General features: G+C 42.3%; 1 protein-coding gene across 4 annotated transcripts in view; it reads right to left on the bottom strand.

Annotated features, from left to right (window-relative positions):
• Positions 1 to 1,522: 1,522 nt before the first annotated feature.
• CTTN (cortactin) overlaps positions 1,523 to 19,898 on the bottom strand; it is a 36,110-nt gene continuing 17,734 nt past the window's right edge. For 3 of the 4 annotated variants that reach the window (XM_090032904.1, XM_090032905.1, XM_090032903.1), the window contains 9 exons: positions 19,741 to 19,851; positions 17,786 to 17,896; positions 16,344 to 16,399; positions 15,028 to 15,097; positions 13,368 to 13,516; positions 9,185 to 9,274; positions 5,564 to 5,750; positions 3,981 to 4,052; positions 1,523 to 3,292 (listed from right to left, as the gene is read on the bottom strand). In XM_090032904.1, coding sequence (XP_089889030.1) covers positions 3,156 to 3,292; positions 3,981 to 4,052; positions 5,564 to 5,750; positions 9,185 to 9,274; positions 13,368 to 13,516; positions 15,028 to 15,097; positions 16,344 to 16,399; positions 17,786 to 17,896; positions 19,741 to 19,851 — 983 coding nt within the window. In that variant the 3' untranslated portion in view covers positions 1,523 to 3,155. The remainder of the gene's footprint in view (positions 3,293 to 3,980; positions 4,053 to 5,563; positions 5,751 to 9,184; positions 9,275 to 13,367; positions 13,517 to 15,027; positions 15,098 to 16,343; positions 16,400 to 17,785; positions 17,897 to 19,740; positions 19,852 to 19,898) is intronic. The other variant, XM_090032906.1, reaches the window with a different exon arrangement.

The raw sequence follows: 19,898 nt of genomic DNA, 5'->3' as shown, positions 1-19,898 counted from the left end.
TCCATTAGTCAAGTCTTCTGGAGTGTGGTAATTATGCTGCAGCAGACTCCACAGTCTCATGTAGTCACATCCCCACGCTTAAAAATGGTGGAAGGGGTGCTTTAACTAAAGCTCATTCAATGAGCTTTAGTTAAAGCACCCCCAGCCATCATTTTTCAGCATAGGGATGCAGATATACAAGATGCACTGGGTGCCTTAATTAGAGCAGTTCTCAGAGCTGCTCTAATTAAAGTTCTCCCACCCTCCAACCCCACATGCATTCCTGAAGAACGTGTATAAATACCCTAAAGGGCTAGTTCACGCTATAACAAATCTAAAAATCAGCACTTAAACTGGGATCCTTAGCTCCCACACCATGCCACAACTGCTACAGAACATCCAAAATAACTGCTGTCTGTGTTAGTTTCTAATGCTTTATATCTGTATTTCGTAAGTATGAATTCTTAATGACTACATCTGTTGCATATATAAGGAACCCTGCACATGTTAAGACCCAGCTACATTGCTCTCTCTGTGCCATTAACACAGTAGAATGTGAAGAGTAAAAGAAAAATGTTTTAAAAGTTCTTACCTGTTTGAATTGTATAATAAACCTTTATAGGCTTAAGCAAAGCCCACGTTCTCAAGAGGTATTTAGTCATCTAAACTGCCTGAAAGCCAATAGGGGTTTAGGCTCCTCAGCATAAACAAATACCATGCTATCTTGCTACCTCAGTAGATAGCTTGAAGTAAAGTTTGAGACATGCCTCCTCATTCATCTCAAAGGAATGTTAGGGTCCACACCTTAACAAGAGTGTCATTTCTGCAGAAACACACATTTAACTTCAATACGTATTTTTTAGGTGTTCGGTGACTAGAGGGGAGCAGGGAGGAATTTATTTTATTTTAGTTTAGTTTCTTACAATGCAGATATGCAAAAACTTTGTGCTTTAGATCAAGAGACCAGGCAAGCTACTGCTTCAAGCACATTAGTAGATGCCTGCTTTTACCCAGGTATACTCATGGTTGTAAAAGATTCAAGCAACAGCTGTTCTTGAGCAGCCAGTTAAAATGTACAGCAAATCAAACAAGAGAATTTATTTTTACCTGTAAAGTTTTATTGCATTAACAGTTAAGGATCCGATTGTTAGACCAGCTCACTGCACTGCAGCTTCCAGTAGCATAACTCTCATTCTCAAATGGGAGTTGTGTTAGAACAGCCACAGAAACAAAATAAGGTTATGTCACTGAGATGCCTGAATATGAGACTGGAGCTGGTACTGAGAGTCCAGCCCAGTATTTTTTTTACCTAAACATTTGCACAGGAGGGTGGGAGCAGAGAATAAAACCTGGTGAAGCACTAAGGCAGGAAAGTGTTCAGAAGCCAGTAACAACCCAATAGGACACTGATTTATATGGGTCTCCAGCACTGCTATACCTGGGCATCACATAAGCATTCCTACTAATTAACCAGTATTCAGTGAGAGTCTCTTAACAGAAATGTCAGTATTGCCAACTTAATTACACAAACATATTCCGTGCAAATGGTTCAAAAAGTTTATTTGAATATTTAATTTACAAAAAATCATATCCCCTATGAGGTGGTTCTATGCAAAATTGGATAAAATAAACTGCATATAAAACCCAACCCAATTCTATTAATGCAAATACAACACAAATGAAACCATGGGAAGAAAAGAAAATATATTATTATGACATACATATGACATTCGTTAAGGATTGTCCCAACCATCCTATACTTGATTTCAATATAATGCCTTCTTTCTAACCTATACGTTTTGCCATTTCATACAAGAAATTCTATATGCCATTGGTCCAATTTTTCAGTTTGTACAACGTCTTTGCCTTCTTGCTTTGCCAGTTCTGCCCTGTCATTCTCATGTTGACCAGAAGGTAGAAACAGACAGTACACACATTTAACACATGAATTATTAGATGCAACTTGGTATCTTTGGTAGGGACCCTACATTTGAGGTGAAACCAACCATTTTTTAAAGTGACAAGGACATTATTTTATATTTTGGCAAAAAAACCCCACCAAAACAACTCTGGATCAATTCTAATATTTAGTAGAAATCTTACTGGCAGTTTCTGCTGAACATACAAAGAGCATAGTTGTCTCAAGTGGTGATTATCTAGAAGGGTTTTAAATAATTTGTGTTAAAATTCCTTGACTGAAGTATGGTTATATAGTGTGATTACTGCACAGCAGGCCTGCCTGCTTTACTGTATGGACAAAAAATATTTGTGTATACAATGGAGTATAGCAGCATGGTACTGCCTTTATTTTAAGGCAGCAAAACTGCTACGGTAGATGGTGGTAGATATGGATGCCAGTTTAGGGTTCCTTAAAAAAGCTGGGTCTCTCTCTGGATGACTCAACACTTCTGAAGCAATTAAAAAAGGGTGAGGAGAAGGGAGAGGAAAAAGGGATTTCTGAAAAGAGGAAGGAGGACAAAAATGAAGAGATTAGCAAAAGCCCAATGCTAGAATGTCTGGGGCCGCCTCTGTGGAGTGGGAAAAAAACCGATGGAGAGCAAGACCAGAAAAATCCACATAAAAGCCAAGAGATATCACTTTGAAAGTGAAAGAATTCACTGGACTGTTTCCATCATAAGATCAATACATTTTCTACCCATTGTGACTATTCCAAGTTAAATTATTATTACCTGCAACATCTACAATCTCTCCTTCCTTTTTCCAAACACTATATGGAAATACAAGTGTCCCCCTACATAAGGCAAAATGCAATAATCTGCATAGCCATGATATTTTTTAATCTGACAACATTTAATGGAAGACTAACTAGACTTAAATCACTAGGTAAATCTGTTCACTTGAGTAAAACATGCATTATTATGACAGACAGCTAATAGTCCTTGAAATGGCATTTTATGACAACTGCTCCATTTGGCAAAGAAGAAGAAACATTTCAAATGCATGAAAATCATAACAAGAGGCTTGAGTGAGAAACATAAGAGTTACAATATATTAGCAACTTCTGTGGCATAAACATTTTAAAAAGCATCAGCAAAGTATTAAATATAAAAGCAATATGTATATACCCCTCCCTCATCAAAAAAGCATGATTTTGTAGTGTAATAAATCAGGTATACTGACTATGGCATTAAGGCATAACTGGCAGACAATATTATCTATTGCCTCAGCTCTACATAATTAGCTGGAAACAGCCCATATCTGCCTTTGCACACTCCCCTCCACCACCCGTCATCAATCATTTCAATGTTCGTGATGATGTCATCCGGATCAAAGGAAATCTCATCATCGCCCGCTGAGAAGAGAGTGGAAGAAGCCATAAGTTTACATTTATCACATGAGTTATTATCACAGTCAGCTTTCTTCTTGTTCATGCTATTTCTAGTAATAGTCAATGATTCAAAAGGGGAACTGTGCAGAGGAATCTTAATAACTTATTACCTTCCTCTCTCCACCAGACAAACAGGGAGCATTAAAAACAGGGTACAAGATGGAGATAATCAAAAGGTTCCTGGGTGCAAAGAGCTTCCTTTTTATTTTTATGGTGGCAATATCTCATCCTCACAAAAGGCAGGAGGTATTCAGCTCGAGTCCACTGGACACTGTTTACACTATTAATTTAGTACAGTAACCGCTACCCAAAACAGCAAAGGACTTTAACAAACCACCGAAAAAACGCCCAATAGAATATTGTTATTGTAGTGCTGTAATATTATCATAAGATAAAACTGATGTATTCTGAGTGGGGGAAACCTAAGCTATGTGGCCATAAGGCCTAAGAACTTATAGTAGCATTTATGCATGAGAATTGGGCCTCCTTTTGCAGTGACCTAGGCACTGATCGACTAAAAACTTACCAAGTGCCTAATGTGCTCAGTTTTTTTTTATGCCCATTTTGCATCAGTGTGCAAAGGGATCAAGACAGAGCAGATGAAGCACACTGGCTCTTCAAAAGATAACTAAGGAACAAGAGCTTTACTTACCAGCCTGATAGTCATAGAGGGCTATGGCTGTAATTCCAAGTTCATTTTCATATTCATCATAAGCATTTTCTTCTGAAGAGAGTAAGACAAGACATGTTTTTCAGCATTATATTTTTTCTACAAAGAGCCCTAATTAGTGTAGCTGGCACTCTCCTCCCTCAGCTCCATAGCAGTTTGGACTATAGACTGAAGTATAGGAACAAGTTAGTCAACTGATACAGTTTGCATCCCAAAAATTTTGGTCATACTGATCTTGCTTGTCATCTTTGATATGTTTACACCAAATCCTTGATATTTTTACACCAAATCAAGAGCAGAAGTGAAAAAAGCTCTTACAGACAGAAACTTAAAGAGGACACAAAATGATGCCCCACTGGTTGGTTCTGGAAAGCTGCTGTATAAAATGACAGAACATCAAGAAAGCTTCAGAAATATTTGAAGAAAAGTTTTACTGTCACAGGACAGAAGTAAGTGGAGGGAGAGGAAAAAAAGAAAAATCAGAGCTAGCTGTTATGTTTACATGCAGATTTTTTTTTTTAAAGAAAATCTTAACCTCTCTCACACAGTAAATCAAGACTGGAACATGACCAGCAAGAATTAGAGGGATGCATATTCCTAGGCCCCTGGCAGGTGTTATACTTAAGACGTGATTAACCAGTGGTTAAGTATCAACTTGGGCACACATTTATGCAATTAAAGGCACAATAAAACAGAGAATAAGCTTCAAGGTTATTACACAAATTATACGTAATAACTTTGTGGCTGGTTCCCTTTGCATCTTAAACATATGGCCAGCCAATCAGCTGACTGGTGCACCCAGCCTCAGGAGCTCACTGGAGCTCCTGAGGCTGGGTGTACCAGCCAGCTGATTGGCACACTCAGCTGTGGGAACTCCAGAGCCAAGGGTCATGTTTCTGGGCTTCTCCTCCCCCAGCAACTGCACAAAATTGAGATCTGATCCTTGATTCCACAATCGCACTTCCTACCATGCAAGTGTGGCATGGTAGAAAGTGCAAATGTTGGGTTTGTGGATCGGCTCCCATTGTGCCTTTAACTGAATCTGTGCGATAGCCCTAGACTAGCACTAGGTATAGATTTGTGCATTACATGACCAATACAGCCAAAAACCAGTGCTTTCAATGCTTACTTTTAAAACCTATGAGTGGACAAAATAAATGTTAAGCTGTTTCTCCAGTTCTGACTCAATATGCCTTTATTTGAAATCTACTTTTGTATGTTTGTCCAAACAAATATGCATTATACAACATACAAGCAGAAGTCTGACTCTCTCTAAAAGTCTGTCAAGAGCTGTATGTTAAATTGCAGCATAGTCAATTTACCATTAAATCACAATCCTTACCCATTGGATTTTCAATGTTAGCAAGTTAACCCACTTATCACCTTATATTATCCCTTTAATTCTATAGTAGAAGATTTTAAAAACAGAGAAACAAAAAATGATAGAGAACTTAGATTAAGCTACTGTCCACAAACTGGAAGGAGATATCTGCACAGTTATTCACTGCACCAGTGCTGAAGGCATACCAATATTAAAAGCCCAAAGTTAAAAATAAGAGCACTACCTGCTTGATAGAGGTCTGCTCCTGCTACTTCATAGACTGTCTCTGGTTCATATTCTGGCTCCCGCTGACTGACAGCTTCTTGGTAGTCTGATTCTTCAGCTTTGTAGCTGGATTCTGGCTCGTGTACAGCTGAATATGCTGTGCTAGAATTTTTGAAGCTAGGCTCTGCCTCATATGAAGTTGCATCCTAGAAGATAAAAGGTGAAGTTTGTCAGGGACTTATAGGAAGCCTCTCTAGCTAGGTGTCTTCGATACTGCAGAAGGGGCGTTCCTAGTCACCATGCCTCCACACTCATGCCACAGAGAAACATTTAGCTGAATTTTGACAACTGACTACCATACACACATTGCTTTTATGTCTCTGCAAATATGATTAAAATCAAACAGAACAGCCACTTATATTGAAAACAGAGTTAGACTAGGATGACTGTGGTTATGGATTAATAAATATGATACTAGAATGCTCCTAGACAACACTTCAACAGGTGCCCTAGGTATATGGAGACAAAACACACATATCTAGTATCATGTTCACTGTGTAACTGCTGCCTTAACTAGTTTACAACCTAGAACCAAAAGCCCATTTCTCACTAGTAGACGCTTTTTTTTTTGCTTATACTTCTTCAGAAATAAAAAAGTCACATTAAACAAAGATGATCTCAAATTTGCCCTATAAGGCTGAACTCTAACTATTAGCTTAGACAAAACAGGGGGGACCAGCAGGCACGGGGGAAGTCCCTGTTCCCCTGAGCACTGCCAGGAGTGACCAGGAATAACAGTCACAAGCTGGCAGAGGGTAGGTTTAGGCTAGATATCAGGAGGCGCTACTTCACAGTCAGGGCGGCTAGGATCTGGAACCAACTTCCAAGACAAGTGGTGCTGGCTTCTACCCTGGGGGTCTTTAAGAGGAGGCTAGATGTACACCTTGCTGGGGTCGTTTGACCCCAGTACTCTTTCCTGCCATGGCAGGGGGTCGGACTAGATGATCTATTCAGGTCCCTTCCGACCCTAGAAACTATGAAAACAGCATTACTTACACAAACGCATTAGGAGCAAAAGAAACACATTGGGCACGTCCACATAAGTGCGCACGTGCCTCTTGCCCTGCCTCAAACCTCTTTGAGTTTGCAGCATGGGGAGAAAGTTTAGACCCCTGGATATCCAGGCGTCTAAAAAAGCGAAGTATAAAACAGCAGGGCAAGGCACGGTCCCTGACCATGCCTCTGGCTGCCAGAGCGTCTCTACAGTTGCCCCTCGCCCTGGTGCGGAAACACGCAGCTGGCCAGGCTGTTTCAGCACCAGGGCTCCAGTACCAGTGAGTAAGGGGTTGGGGGGGCTAGAGGAGGGGGGAAAGGACTGTGGGGTGGGACCCCCATGGCCCCGCCCACTCCCCCAGCCCCTCCTTCCCCCGCCAGAGCCCCCCTGAGGCCCCTAACTCCTGCTGGAGCTGGCCCCTCCCAAGCCCCCTGACCCCTGCTGGGGCCATTCCCCCCCTCGACAGCCCCCCCATCCCTGCCCCCTCCCCCATACTTTAAAAAACCCCCAAAAAACCCTGGCACTTACCCACAGTTGAAGCTGCCATATGGCTGACTGGGGCCCTGCCCACACAGTGCAGGGCAGGATGACAGCCCCAGTGGCCCCAGCCCAGGCCCTCCTGCCCCTCGACTGTCCTGTGCTGCCTGGGGGGCTCTACCAGGAGCCCCTGGAGCCCCCCCTTCTCAGGTAAGCAGAGGCTTTTTTTCCCCCGTTCTTTTTCTGGGGTTTTTTTTGTTTGTTTGTTTTTCTTTTCTTTTTTTTTTTTTTTAAGTGATGGTGCCTGGGGTTGTGGGGGTAGCCTTGGGGTACAAGTTGGGGGGTTGGGGGCTGGGTAGGGAAGCCATTGGGGGGGGGGTCCGGAGGAGTGGGGCTAGGTGGGGCAGCAGCAGCTGGTGGGGGATGGGGCCAGGTGGGGCAGCAATCGGGGGGCTAGGAGCCCCAGCAGGGACCATTTGGCCCCCATTGGGGGGCAGTACTCCCTGTTGGGGGGCTGTACCCATTGTGAGAGTGCCGAACCCCCTGTTGGTGGTCTGAACCCTTTTTGGGGGGCTGAATCCTCTTTTTGGGAGCCAAACCCTTTGTGTGGTGGAAGAAACCCCTGTTGTGGGGGCTGAACCCCCTGTTGGGGGGCCGTAGCCCTTGTGTGGGGAACCAGCCCCTTGTGTGGGGGGGCAGCAAAATACGTATTCATGAAATCATGAAACCTGTATTTAGAGTTCACTTTATTATTATGATAAGAGACTTGCTTTTACACCGTAGATATATCAATAAAACATTGTCCAACTGATCGCTGCCTCTGTCTCACTCTCTTTACATTGGTCTTTTGTTTTACTTGTGGAGGAACATGGATATGGTGGTATTCTAGAGAGTGATTTTGGGATTTTTTTTAATTAGGGATTTTTCAGCTTTCCAATAGGGAACACCAGAATTCCTGCTAGGGAGGCCAGGGGCAGGACCCTGCTTGCTCAGAGCTGACACCTTGGACCCTTCTGGCTGTGGCTGATCTCCAGGACAAATGGGGCCAGGAGGACATGATTTGACAGTTCAAAGCAGGCCACCTCACCCCGAACAGCTGCCCAGATGGCCAGGCATGGGGGCACAAATGGCAGTAGTGCTGGACAAATGCAACCCTGCAACCACAGTCCACTGGCAGCTGGCCCAGAGGGGCAGATGCCTCTACTGGTTCTGCAGTCTCCATCTGAGTCTGGCACGTGCACAGCAGGTCACTTCCAGGCACCATCCTCCACTGCCAGAATGCTGCAGTGGGTAGAGGGTGCAGGGAACTCTCAGGACTGCTTCAGCAGTCCAGCTGGCACAAAGGGTAGTGTCCCCAGGTACCAATTGGCTGGGTCCTGAGAGCTAGTAGCCCTGAGCTACTTGCCAGGGAGGCTTTTTATACTGCTAGGGCCAGGACAGGGCAGCTTTTTATATTGCTGAGGACAGCACAGGTGCTGGCCCTGGGCTCTAGCTCCCTCTGGCTGAAGATCCAGGAGGAGCCAGGCAGGTTTATTTTGCCCCAAGTGGCACAATTTGCTCCACAACAGAGTGCATGTCTGAGCATGTGTGCTGAAGCAAAAAGCCCCAGCTCAAATTTGCACCACTTTTATTTGAGCTGCTCCAAGCGCACGTGCCCACTGTAGCTACATCATGGCAATTAATGCTGACACTGTTTCCTCACTGCCAAATTTCTAGATGCATAGGGAGCCCTATGGGCCAGGTGACCGGGGCCACATGCCAAACTGCACCAATTTGCAGGGTTGTGCTGTGCCTGGATCCAGCACACAAGACCAAGGCAGTGCACCAGATCACACCTGTGGACTGACCCTGCACTGGATCCAGCCTGTGGAAGGACCCCTCCACAGGATCAAGCCCACAAACTGGCCCTATGTCACACAGCCTTCTGGAGAGGAAGTTTGAGCACCACTGTATTAGAACATCTTACAACACAGAGAAGGTTCACCAATTAACTCTTGGAAACAATTTCCTAAAAACAAAGCCAGAAATTACATGTTGACATAGGAACGCTACAGTGCAGAAGCACAGCTGATTCACGTTTCCTTTTATATAAAAGTGATTACAACTAACCTCATAGACTGGGCTTGAGGGCTGTTTCTCTTCAGCTGGCTGTGGAACAGGAGATGGAGGTGGAGTTTGTTTTTTGGCTTTAGCTTGTTCCTTCATCAAAAAGAAAAGAACAGAACAATTAAGCCCGTAAGTTTTATCTGTGTTTGACTCACTGAAACAGTATGACTACAAACACTTGCTGATAAACAACTTGGTCTGGAATCTAGGAGGCTGGGTGACAAGTGTGGCTCTGTAACTTGAAATCCCCCCAACCAAGACTTGACCTATGGAGAAAGATTTGGTCCTCCCTGAATTGCATCTGAATTTCATGGAAAATGTGGAAACCTACTCCATAAATGGAGAATCAAAGAGAGTCTGGATTGCAATTTTTGTGGTGCTATTTTTCAGACTGTGCAATACATCGTGGACCACTGCCCGATTAGATCACTTAATGGCAATCTAAAAGCAACCCATGCAGCTACCACTGAAGCAGTCAAATGGCTATGAAATTTAAATATTAATCTATGAATGTTGTAATCCTAAAACGTCATATGAAAGAGAGGGAGAATTGAAATTAGCTCATATACAACTGCTTATATGGTTCTACTGGGCATGAGGTACGCAAATGAACAGTGGACCTAGCACTAGATATAGAGGATGGAACCAGGGAGGCAGAAGCAGCCATACTATGTCAGATTATTCATACTCGAAAGCTAACACACTTAAATGAAGCATCTTGTTCGGCTTTTTGGCACACTGCTATAGCAGCTGCACCCTCTCAATATTCAGTGGTTTTATTCATGATTCAGGTCTCATATCCCATTTTAGTGCAAGTCTAAAGAACTTGATACCACATGTTCCAGTTAGAAGAGTGACACTGTCCTTGATGATAAACAACTTTTTAAGTGTTCTCTGGCATTAATCAGCTGACAAAGCAATAGATTTTTGAATGATTGGGAAAGTTAAATCCTGTCACACTGTAAGCTGACTTACTAAAAGGTTTCTATGTAAATTAGACGTGCACTGATAAAGATTTTCTTGGCTGACACCGATAAGCGATTATTAACCAGCCATATCAGCTGATACCAACCCAATAGCCAATTTAAAGCCCAGCAACTTGGAGAGCAGCATCCAGACAATAAGTTTGTGGGAAAGGGTAGATTGAGGCCCTCATGGTGAGGAGGGAGTGGGGCAGGGGCTATCCAGTCTGGGCAGTGAATGGGACCTGGGGCCTGGACAGGGATGGAGCTGCAGGCAGCTCATCCAGGGGGCGTTGAGGGGTTGGGGGAGAGAGGACTGGGGGCGCTGCTCACCCACTGCTGCTCACACTCCTGGATGTGGATTTGTGCACAAGGACAGGGTGGGCTCCCCATTGCGGGCTCAGGGCCAAGGCCTGTGCCAGCCTCTTCCTGGCGAGGGCTGGGCCTGCGTTCAGGTTGAGTGGCAGTGGCACTGCAAGGGGTGGTTATGTGGGGGCTACAAGGAATTTTGGGGTGGCCCAAGAGCTGAATGCCCTAAGCAGGGGTGGCACCACAATAGCTGCCCCAAAATTCCCCGTAAATCCCCTGCAGCCACCCTTCCCAGTGCTGCCACTGCCCACCCAGCACAGCTGAGCCTGCCCAAGCCCCACAGCCCCTGAACCCACAGCGGGCAGCCTGCCTCCACCCTGCACACAAGTCTGGGAGAGGCATGACTCCCATGCCTCCACTGGGGGAGCTGCCCCCCCCCTCCCCCCAACAAGCTGCCCATGGCTGTATCCTGCTCCTGGCCCTGGGGTCCTATTCCCTGCCCCACTCCTTCCCTCACTAGAGGGACCTCTCCAAGCTGCCAGGCTACATTCCTGGCAGTGTGCATGGTGGTTATGCACATGCATACAGCATTTATCAGTGACATTATTGGCAAAAAAAAAGGCGATGGCCAATAACGTTAATTTTCCCGTTATCAATGCCAATCTGATATGAGACTGATATACTGATGCACCTCTAATGTAAATAAAGGCAGCATTACCAGCACATTCTGCAACACAAGAGTGTGAGTCTGGGGCTGACCGACTAGTTTGGAGCTTCAGGCAGGCCACAATGTGCCATGTTATCTTGACCGAGGTGTGATCTACAGAGCTTTTTCATTTTAATTTTTGGAATTGAGGGGGTATTAAAAAAAAAACCAAACAAACAAAAAACAAACACAAGAAGTTTTACAGTACTTTTACCTTTTTTTTTCCCCCCTCAAAGCTTAAGAGGCAAAGCCTCCCCCAACTACCTAGCTGACAATATCTACCTACAATACTCAGAAGAAACAACTTACGCCTTTTGGCAGCAAAGCCAGTAAGTTTTCCTCTTGTATACTTCAGCTCATTAATACAACAGGTTTTCAGAAGCACACAGAACAAGTATTTGGTCTGGCAATGGCCTTGCAAAGACTTTCTTCTTTACTATTCCCTTATGATAAGAATATAAATGACATCCTGGGTGAGACCAGTGATCCATCTAGCCTTGTATCCCATCTCTGACAGAGTCAGAAGTGGACACTGCAGAGGAAAAGCGCTGAACCAGGGTATACCTAGACTGATCTATGTCCTCCCTGTTCATTACCCTCCTTGGCATCCACATTACTGGTTTAGAGGTGCCAGAGGAAACATTTCCAACCATTTTGTTTAATAGTTATTAATAGATATATTGTCCAAGCACGTGTTTTGTCCCTTTTTTGAACCTGGCTATGCTATCTGTAGGGCTTTGAAGGCCCAGCTCGCAGTGTGAGCTTTACACTTTTAATCTTGGAGCTCCCCCAGTGCACCCGCCACCCTGCTGCTGAATGGTAGTGGGGCCCTGTCAGCTCCGCTGCTTGCTCCTGACAGCTGGGAGGAAATAACCAGGGTTTTAAATATGCCATGGTTTTTGCCTCCCAGCAGCAATCAGTGGGACACAAAAACCACAGCATATTTATAACCACGGTTTTCTCCTCAGGTCATCAGGAGCGAGCAGTGGGGCTGACAGGGCCCCTCAGCCAATCAGTGGCAGGGTGGTGCAAAGGGAGAACTCCAAGATTAACAGAGATGCTGCACCATGAACTAATTTCAGTGGCTGCCCCGTAGTTGTAGTATTCTGGGACTTGGAGAAATAACAGTTGCCTTTTCATTTGGTCCACCTCCTTCACGATTGTATAGACAATTACTGGGGGGCAGGCAATTATTTTGGGAGGAGGGCCACTTAGTGAGTTTTGGCAAGCCATTGAGGGCCGCATGACAGGCAGCCAGGGGCAGATAAATATTAATTTTCTAAATTTTTTAGGGGCCCCACGAGCCAGACAGAATGGCTTGGTGGGCCACATCTGGCCTGTGGGTTGCATTTTGCCCACCCCTGCCTCTATCATATCCCCCTCAGCTTTCTCCTTTCCAGACTGAAGACTCCTAGCCTTTTTTGCTTTCTCCCGGTATGGCAAGTCCTTCATACCCCTGATCATTTTGCTTGTCCTTCTCTGTACTTTTTTCTCAATTCTACTATATCCTTTTTAAGATGTGGAGATCAGAGTTGCACATAGTATTTAAGTTATGGATGAACCATGAATTCCCACAGTAAAATAAACATAAAAGTAAGAATAGTCTTTGCCCCAAAAAAATAAGATAAAAGGTGTGTTTGGGGGGGGGGGTGTAACATTGTATCTATTTAAGTTCTTTGGTAATAACAGGAATAATAAATCTGGTTTCCCCTGTAGGACACAGGATTAATCCCACACCACAACTCAAACAATCTGCACCAATGCATAAGCTAAAATGCTTGCATAAAGTATGAATCACTGGGGTATGAATGTGATGGTTTCAAGAATCATGCCAGGGCTAAACCATATTTCCTTAATTTCCAATTCTGGGAATCCATTATCTATTCTAACTATTCAGGGTGGTAAAGGACAAAGCTGACGGCGAAGAACTGCAAAAGGTTCTCAAAGCTGAGTACGTAACAGATGAAATACAATACTGATTAACAGGGAGTAGGGGAGGGGCACCTATGCGGCATAGCAGGGGAACGGTGCCTGCAAGAAATGTGGCCTGAGAGATCTATGGCTCATGCTGGTGTGGCCTGTGGACTATGTAGTCCCTGCCTCCTTCAGTAGCTGGACAGCCTTGCTTTGGAGGACAGATATTTCCTTTTCTCACACTGAGCTCAAAATCCACAAGAATTTGCACAATAGGAATTTGAATCTCACTTACTTCTAGTTTCCTTCTGGCCTCCTCCTGTTCTTGTTTCTCTTGGGCCATTCTTTGAGCTCTCTCAGCTTCTGCCTTCTTTTTATCTTCCTGTTCCTTTTCCTTAGCTAGATTTTCAAAGTTTGCTCGGATGCTGCTTGCTTTACTATTCACTGCAACATTACAAATTAAAAAAGTAAAATGTAATCAAACTTAAAATGAAAATTTAAAAGCGAAGTGCTGTTCTTTTTGAATGTCTACACAATACAATGCAGTGCTGAGTAGAAATATCTCAGGTGGGTAAGGTGCCAAAAGTAACATAGCTGCATTTCCATCAGGGTAAGTCAGGCCAGGTAGAGGGTTGTGCTAATATGGCAAAATATACTAGGCTAGAAGGAGTTTAAATCCAGAATTTACACATGGGTCCTCATAGCTTTTGTAGGCTGAGGTCACTGTCCATACCAGAATTCTCTCACGCATCTCTCTTCTCCCCCACATAACTCTGTGTGAAAGGGGGGAGGAAGGTGAGCATGGGAATTGAGAATATGGCAGAGACTCCTGTAACCTTCCTACTTGCTGCTCTACGCCAGGGACTTGTACCCATTCTTCACTCTCCCACATGTCTTTTATACTCACTCCAGAGTTCAATGAAAGATCTGGCCCAGAGACTGTAGAGGGCTTAAGCAAGATTCTGAGCAGAACAAAACCCTTATGTTAGTTAGGTCACACTGGCAATTTTTACCTCGTGCAACTGGAACCCTAAGCCACACTGTACTTTTTGTTCCCTATTTGGATGATCACAAGATCTATCAGTAGCTGTAAAAAACACTTTTGGTGAACTAAAAGTAATTCAGACTAATGCATACAAGAAAGCAGCTTGCCATTTTTATTCAGACCAGTATTTCTATGCAAGGAAGCAGACTACGGAGATTGTAATCCCTCTTTAGCCTGCCATGACCTGGGTTTGAAGTGTGGGGCAGCAACCATAAGCTACAAGAAAAAAAATCAGTAAGTTGGTATCCACTGGAATGTAGTATCAATATTACTTACTTTTGCTTTTTCAGTGAAGGCCTTGACAAGACAAGAGAGTTGTACTGATTTAGTAAATTCAGTACTGAAACCAAACTTGTATTGATTTAGGTTGAGCTAGCTAAACCATGTGAACTGAAATGAGTGTTTATATATGAGTGTTATATAAGTTTTAACTATTAGCTTTGTTAAAACTGGCTCATTTCTATCCTGACACAAGACTGAAGATTTCTCTCTCCTTCTAGTGAAGATCTGCACACAGACTATGTCAAAATCAAGGGAACTTCTTGTCCTTTTTATATTTCTTCTGGGTCCTGTTTCCATTTCTCAGTGAGAGAAAGTTCTCATTTAAATTCCACTGTAATATAGATTCAGCTGTTCATACTGTGAGAAGAAAAAATGCCACCTGTCCATCACACAAAAAGAAAGGTACTACAGCCCAGATAGGTGGAAAATAAGGTGGAAGAGATTGTTAATGGTCTGTCCAAGATTACCCAAACTCATAAAAATCTGTGTTATGGTTAAATTCACACTCATCAATATGAGAGGAAATTCCATGTCAAGCTGAAGCAAGCTTCCTGACTTTTTGGTGTAGAGGTAGAGGTGGTCTACTGGTTGTAGAAAAGGATTCCATGAAATACAGATAAAATCTTACCAGCTTCTACTGGCTTTGTCTTCTGATAAGTTGATGATGGCTTCTCAATATCTTCAAAAGTTGCTGCATTCTAACAGTAAAGATATTAAAGTAACTACTGAGAAATCATGGTTTCTCTTATCATATGTTTATGAGGCATATTTTACTGAAATGCTGAATCATGACACCTCAATCCAAGAGCAGGATTTCTGTTAGGAACCTACTATACTTTTACCTTAAAACATGATACGAAGAATGACAATTCTTTCAATATACCAGATTATTTAGAGTTAACTTCCATTCAGGGACAGATGCAACATATTACTAAATCTAGTAATAAAAAGAATATTTACATCATTCATATACTGATGGCTTATGAAAATGAGAAATAAAATAGCTAGTTAAATGTTTATTGTGATTATTTGTTGTTCTAAATCTGTGTAGCAGAAGCTGTTTCTACCAAGACAACATATCCCTCCTAAAAGTAAATAAAAAGAAATCTTGAACAGAAAAAGTATTTTGGAGGTAGATATTCCTCAAAGGTTCACTGATATTTGAAATCATGGGAAAGCCAACTTCCTACCTATGAGGTAGATGAATCTGAAATGTTGAGACCTCTTTAAAAAATACCTCAGTACACTTGTTAACAGTGCTTAACAAATCTTATGTAGAGACCTTCATCCTCTAATTGTTTTTTAAATGCTGCTTCCTTTCACATCATAATGAATCTTGTATGAAAAATTACAGTCAAGAGATTCCAAAGATCCATTATGATACTGGATCAGTATTAATCAGAACCATTCCAGTTTATGAAGTGGGAAGTGGTTTCTAGCTACCCTATTCAAAATTTTCAGAATATTTATTGTGGTAGGACAATGAAGGCTAGCAACTCCACTTTTTCGGTAAGTTTGTTTAATTATGGATGGGGAAAGTAGGTGGACACAAGCATACCAATTTTCCAGTCAACTAAGATGATATTCACAAGGTAAGATGAGGCAACATCTGGTGGCTGGAAGAGAAAAGTGACCACATAGAGAGCAGGCTTTACTTTTTAGCCTGCTCCACCATGTGTGACTTGAGTCACTGGACAAATTTTATGCTTTCGAGTTCCCTTCCTGCCTTTGTAAAACGCAGATCATGTCTGCAAACCCTTTATAAAATGTTTCAAGATCTGCCAAAGAATGGAAGAACATTTTATGAAGAACCTGATAGGATAATTCTTTGAACAAGATACAGATCTAGAGATTACCGCACTGTATATCCAATCTCTCTAATCAGTAGGGAGAAATCTTTAAATGGATACACTACCAAATTCACGACTGCTTTAAACTACTTACCTTATCCATCCGATCTTTCTGTACACCATACTTTCCACCAAAGCCTTTTGAATAATCTGAAAGCAGAATAAAAATGATTGAAACAGGTTGTTTAATCTTGTCCCTGTTTAGGTTGGTCAAATGCAAGTAGCCAATTCAAAAGCAACTGCATGCAAACTTCCAATGACAGCAGCCAAAGAAAATGGAATTTGTTCTTAGATGTGGAAAAGAATATGTATCTAGAGAAGGCATCCGATAATATTTCAGCAGATGAGAAAGACACTGTGGGCCATAGGCATGCTTTATACGTTCTGTGAGTGAAAGTTAAGCTGATGATTACCATGTTGATAGGTACCAAGCAAAGAGAAAAGGATGACTCCCCTCATAATGCACCACTTCAATAGCACAGGCTTTCATGACATTAACAGTTACTCTGCATAGATTATATTACCTAAACTATTTTCCTTTGCTCACAATAATGGTATTAAGTTCTGCAACACTTGGTGTCGGAGTAAAAATATCACTTAGAATATTTATTTACATGGCATTTAAGGAATTTATTTTACAGTTTCATGATATTGCCGATTTTGTAGTTCAGCAGGTTAATGCAAAGTAAAATCACTTCCCCTGTATCGCAGTGGTAAGGCACAAACACAATATATTCATCTTATAGTCTTATCTGAATAATGAGTTCTCATGCAAATGAGGACTGCTGCACTAAGTTATATCCTCTACCTTTACTCTTCTCATTAAAATGAACTAGTATGACTTTAGCATGTGTACTTGAATTTAGGAGAGCCACCTTCATCTTAAAATGTTTGGCACTAGACTACTAGAGTACACAAATGCTGGCTGGTATCAGAAATACCAGCCCAGCTATCTTGCTTTTTTGGTGTGTTTTTTTTCCCCCCACCCAAAATAAATGGATGGCTTTCCTAGTCACTTTAACTGATAATTATTCTACCTTACCCTATTTTAGGATTTCCAAAAATACTCTCTCAAAATGCTCACCTCCCAGAAAACTAGTTGTAAAAAGGTTGTGCCCCAACTATTTCAGTTAACAACTGCAGTTTTGAAACATGCTACATTTTGGTAGTATTTCAAAGGTTTACAATTAAATTTCAATCTGCCAAGTGCGACCGAAAGCTGGTTTGTAGCCATTTCTTCAATGGTGGAAAATTGTTTCATTTATTTTATTACCTATGGAATCTTAGCAAGCCATAACCTTGCAGACGGTCCAATAAAAGAGATCACTAAAGAAAATCCTTTCCTCTCACTTAATTCTTGGACCATCATGGCTACAACATCACTCCAATATCACCTTAACATGATCATTTTTCAGAAGATGCTGGTAGATAATACGAGGGTCAAAGCTTAAGGTGGGGTCGCAGCATTCTGATGCGACTCAAAGTCTGTGTTAGAAGTGGCTGCACTGCTAAGAAAGTTATGAGTGGAAACTGTGCCTTGTTGTGATTCGTGCTTAGCTAGTTTCTCCTTGTATTCAAACCCCACAGCAGATGGGTCCTGCCTCTCTGTTTGAACACCAAATTTCCCTCCGAAACCACTCTTATAGTCTGAAGAAGCCACATGTAATGAGTGAAGAGGACCAAAAAAAAAAAAAAGGAAGAAAAAAAACAGACAAATTTAGTTAGAAACACATAAATACCCATCACAAAAATTCTGAATTGCCAATAATTTTAGGTAGTGAAGAATCTTAATGAAGATTTAAGATCACTGTATCTACTCAAATCCAAGATAAGGTGTTTTCCCCATTTAACAAGGGATGTAACAAGGGGAGGGGGAAGCCTCATCTTGGATTCAAGTACTAGGGTGGGAGCTGCTGTCACTGTTCCTAGTATCTGGATGGGGTCAGGGTGGTTTGTGCAGTGGGAGAGGGGGAAACACAGTGTGTGTGTGTGGGGGGGGGGAGCACTGAGGAGACCATACAGTATAGAGGGGAAGCCTGGGGGAGACCACATGTGGTGGTGGGAGGGAAGGGAGGGAGCACAAGACAGGTCACGGGGTGTGCAGCTGAGGGGACATGCACGGAAGACTGTCACCGCTATCTGGCCAAGGCTGGAGCTAGAGCCAGAGCCACAAGGTAGGCAAGCAGAAGGGGAGCAAACAGCTTGGGGTGGCAGGTTTGGCAAACACCTGCAGGAAGTGGGGCAAGTGGCAGGAGTCAGAATGCTTGCTCCCCAGCTGCTTAAATTCTTATCATTTGCCCTACTACCACTGCTTTTCCCACTGCAATGGTGGTGGGGACAAACTGAAGATGATCTACCAATAATCAGATTCTATACATGACAAATTATAACAAACTTATAATTTTCCATGTACAGAATCTAATTATTTGTGAGTCGTCTTCAATTTCAAGTTGTCTTAGATACAGGTAAGTATGGTATATTTACAATGTTTCCACTTGGAATCAGGAAGAGATGAACACCAACTATTGTTCCTAGAATGGTGTCCTTACATTCCTATGTTCTTAGCTACAGTTTATAGCTCTTCCTAAGCTGAAAACACCATTTCTCAAATGTGTATTTCTGTTGTATGCCCATGCTTGCATTTCATCAAGAACATATTATGAACAAAGGCTTGTTGCATTTTACTTGAGCACACATTTCAAGATATGAATGTCACAACACTTAGGAATGAATTCAGTCATCATTTGTATTTTATAGCCCTGACCTTAAAAAGACACATAAGGGTAACATCTGCAAACTTGATCAATAGAAAAACCCCTTAAGACAGTACAATTGAATATCGGTCAAAAAAAGGAATATTTGTGTTTTGCAAAGACTAAATCTGCTCTCAAAGCTGTGTTATGCTGATAATTCTGCTATATTCAGGATCTATCAACTTATAAGCAGACATCAAAGGTGAAAACACAATAAAATTCTCTAACCACATTAGGGACCAACTATCTTCTTATTTGTTATTTCAGGTGCCAATGTGGTACAGATATGTTATTTAGCATGGCTGCAAAATTTGAGAAAAGGTGTTCCCCTTCTGTTGAAAAGTTTGGAAACTTAATTGTTTGACCAAGCGCAGGAACACAACATTGACTCTGTAGATGATATCTGAGTGAGACAAACAGGATTTGCCAATTCACGTATAAGAGAAGTTACTTCTGACCAAGTCTTCACTGAAAAATAAAGACTCCAGACTACTTGCAGATTCATGATAAGGTTATTCCATGATCATCTGACACAGTGAGTCAATAGTTTCAGTTACTCAGTAAGACAGTTATGAAGACATGTAACCAGTATTACTGGACACACAGGAACAGAATGGAAAGGAAATACAATCTTAGCTACCTTAGTAGCATTTTACCAGAGGTAGTCAGAGGGGAGCGGAGAACACCTATGAACCAGGTGCATGTTTAAGAAGTGAATAAACTTTAACTCAAATGTACCTTTCTGAGATTCATGTAGTTGCACTTTCTCCTGATGATCCCAGCCAAGTGCACATTTGTCTTGCCTGTCTGTCTGGACGCCAAACTTGCCTCCAAACCCCTTCACATAATCTATACACATAAAATTCCATACACCATTATTGCAATTCAACATTATA

This window comes from Crocodylus siamensis, chromosome 2, assembly GCF_052110815.1.
Source record: "Crocodylus siamensis isolate JL-2025a chromosome 2, ASM5211081v1, whole genome shotgun sequence".
Lineage (NCBI taxonomy): Eukaryota > Metazoa > Chordata > Crocodylia > Crocodylidae > Crocodylus > Crocodylus siamensis.
Note: the sequence above shows the minus strand (reverse complement) of the source record. Positions and strands in the feature narration are given on the sequence as shown.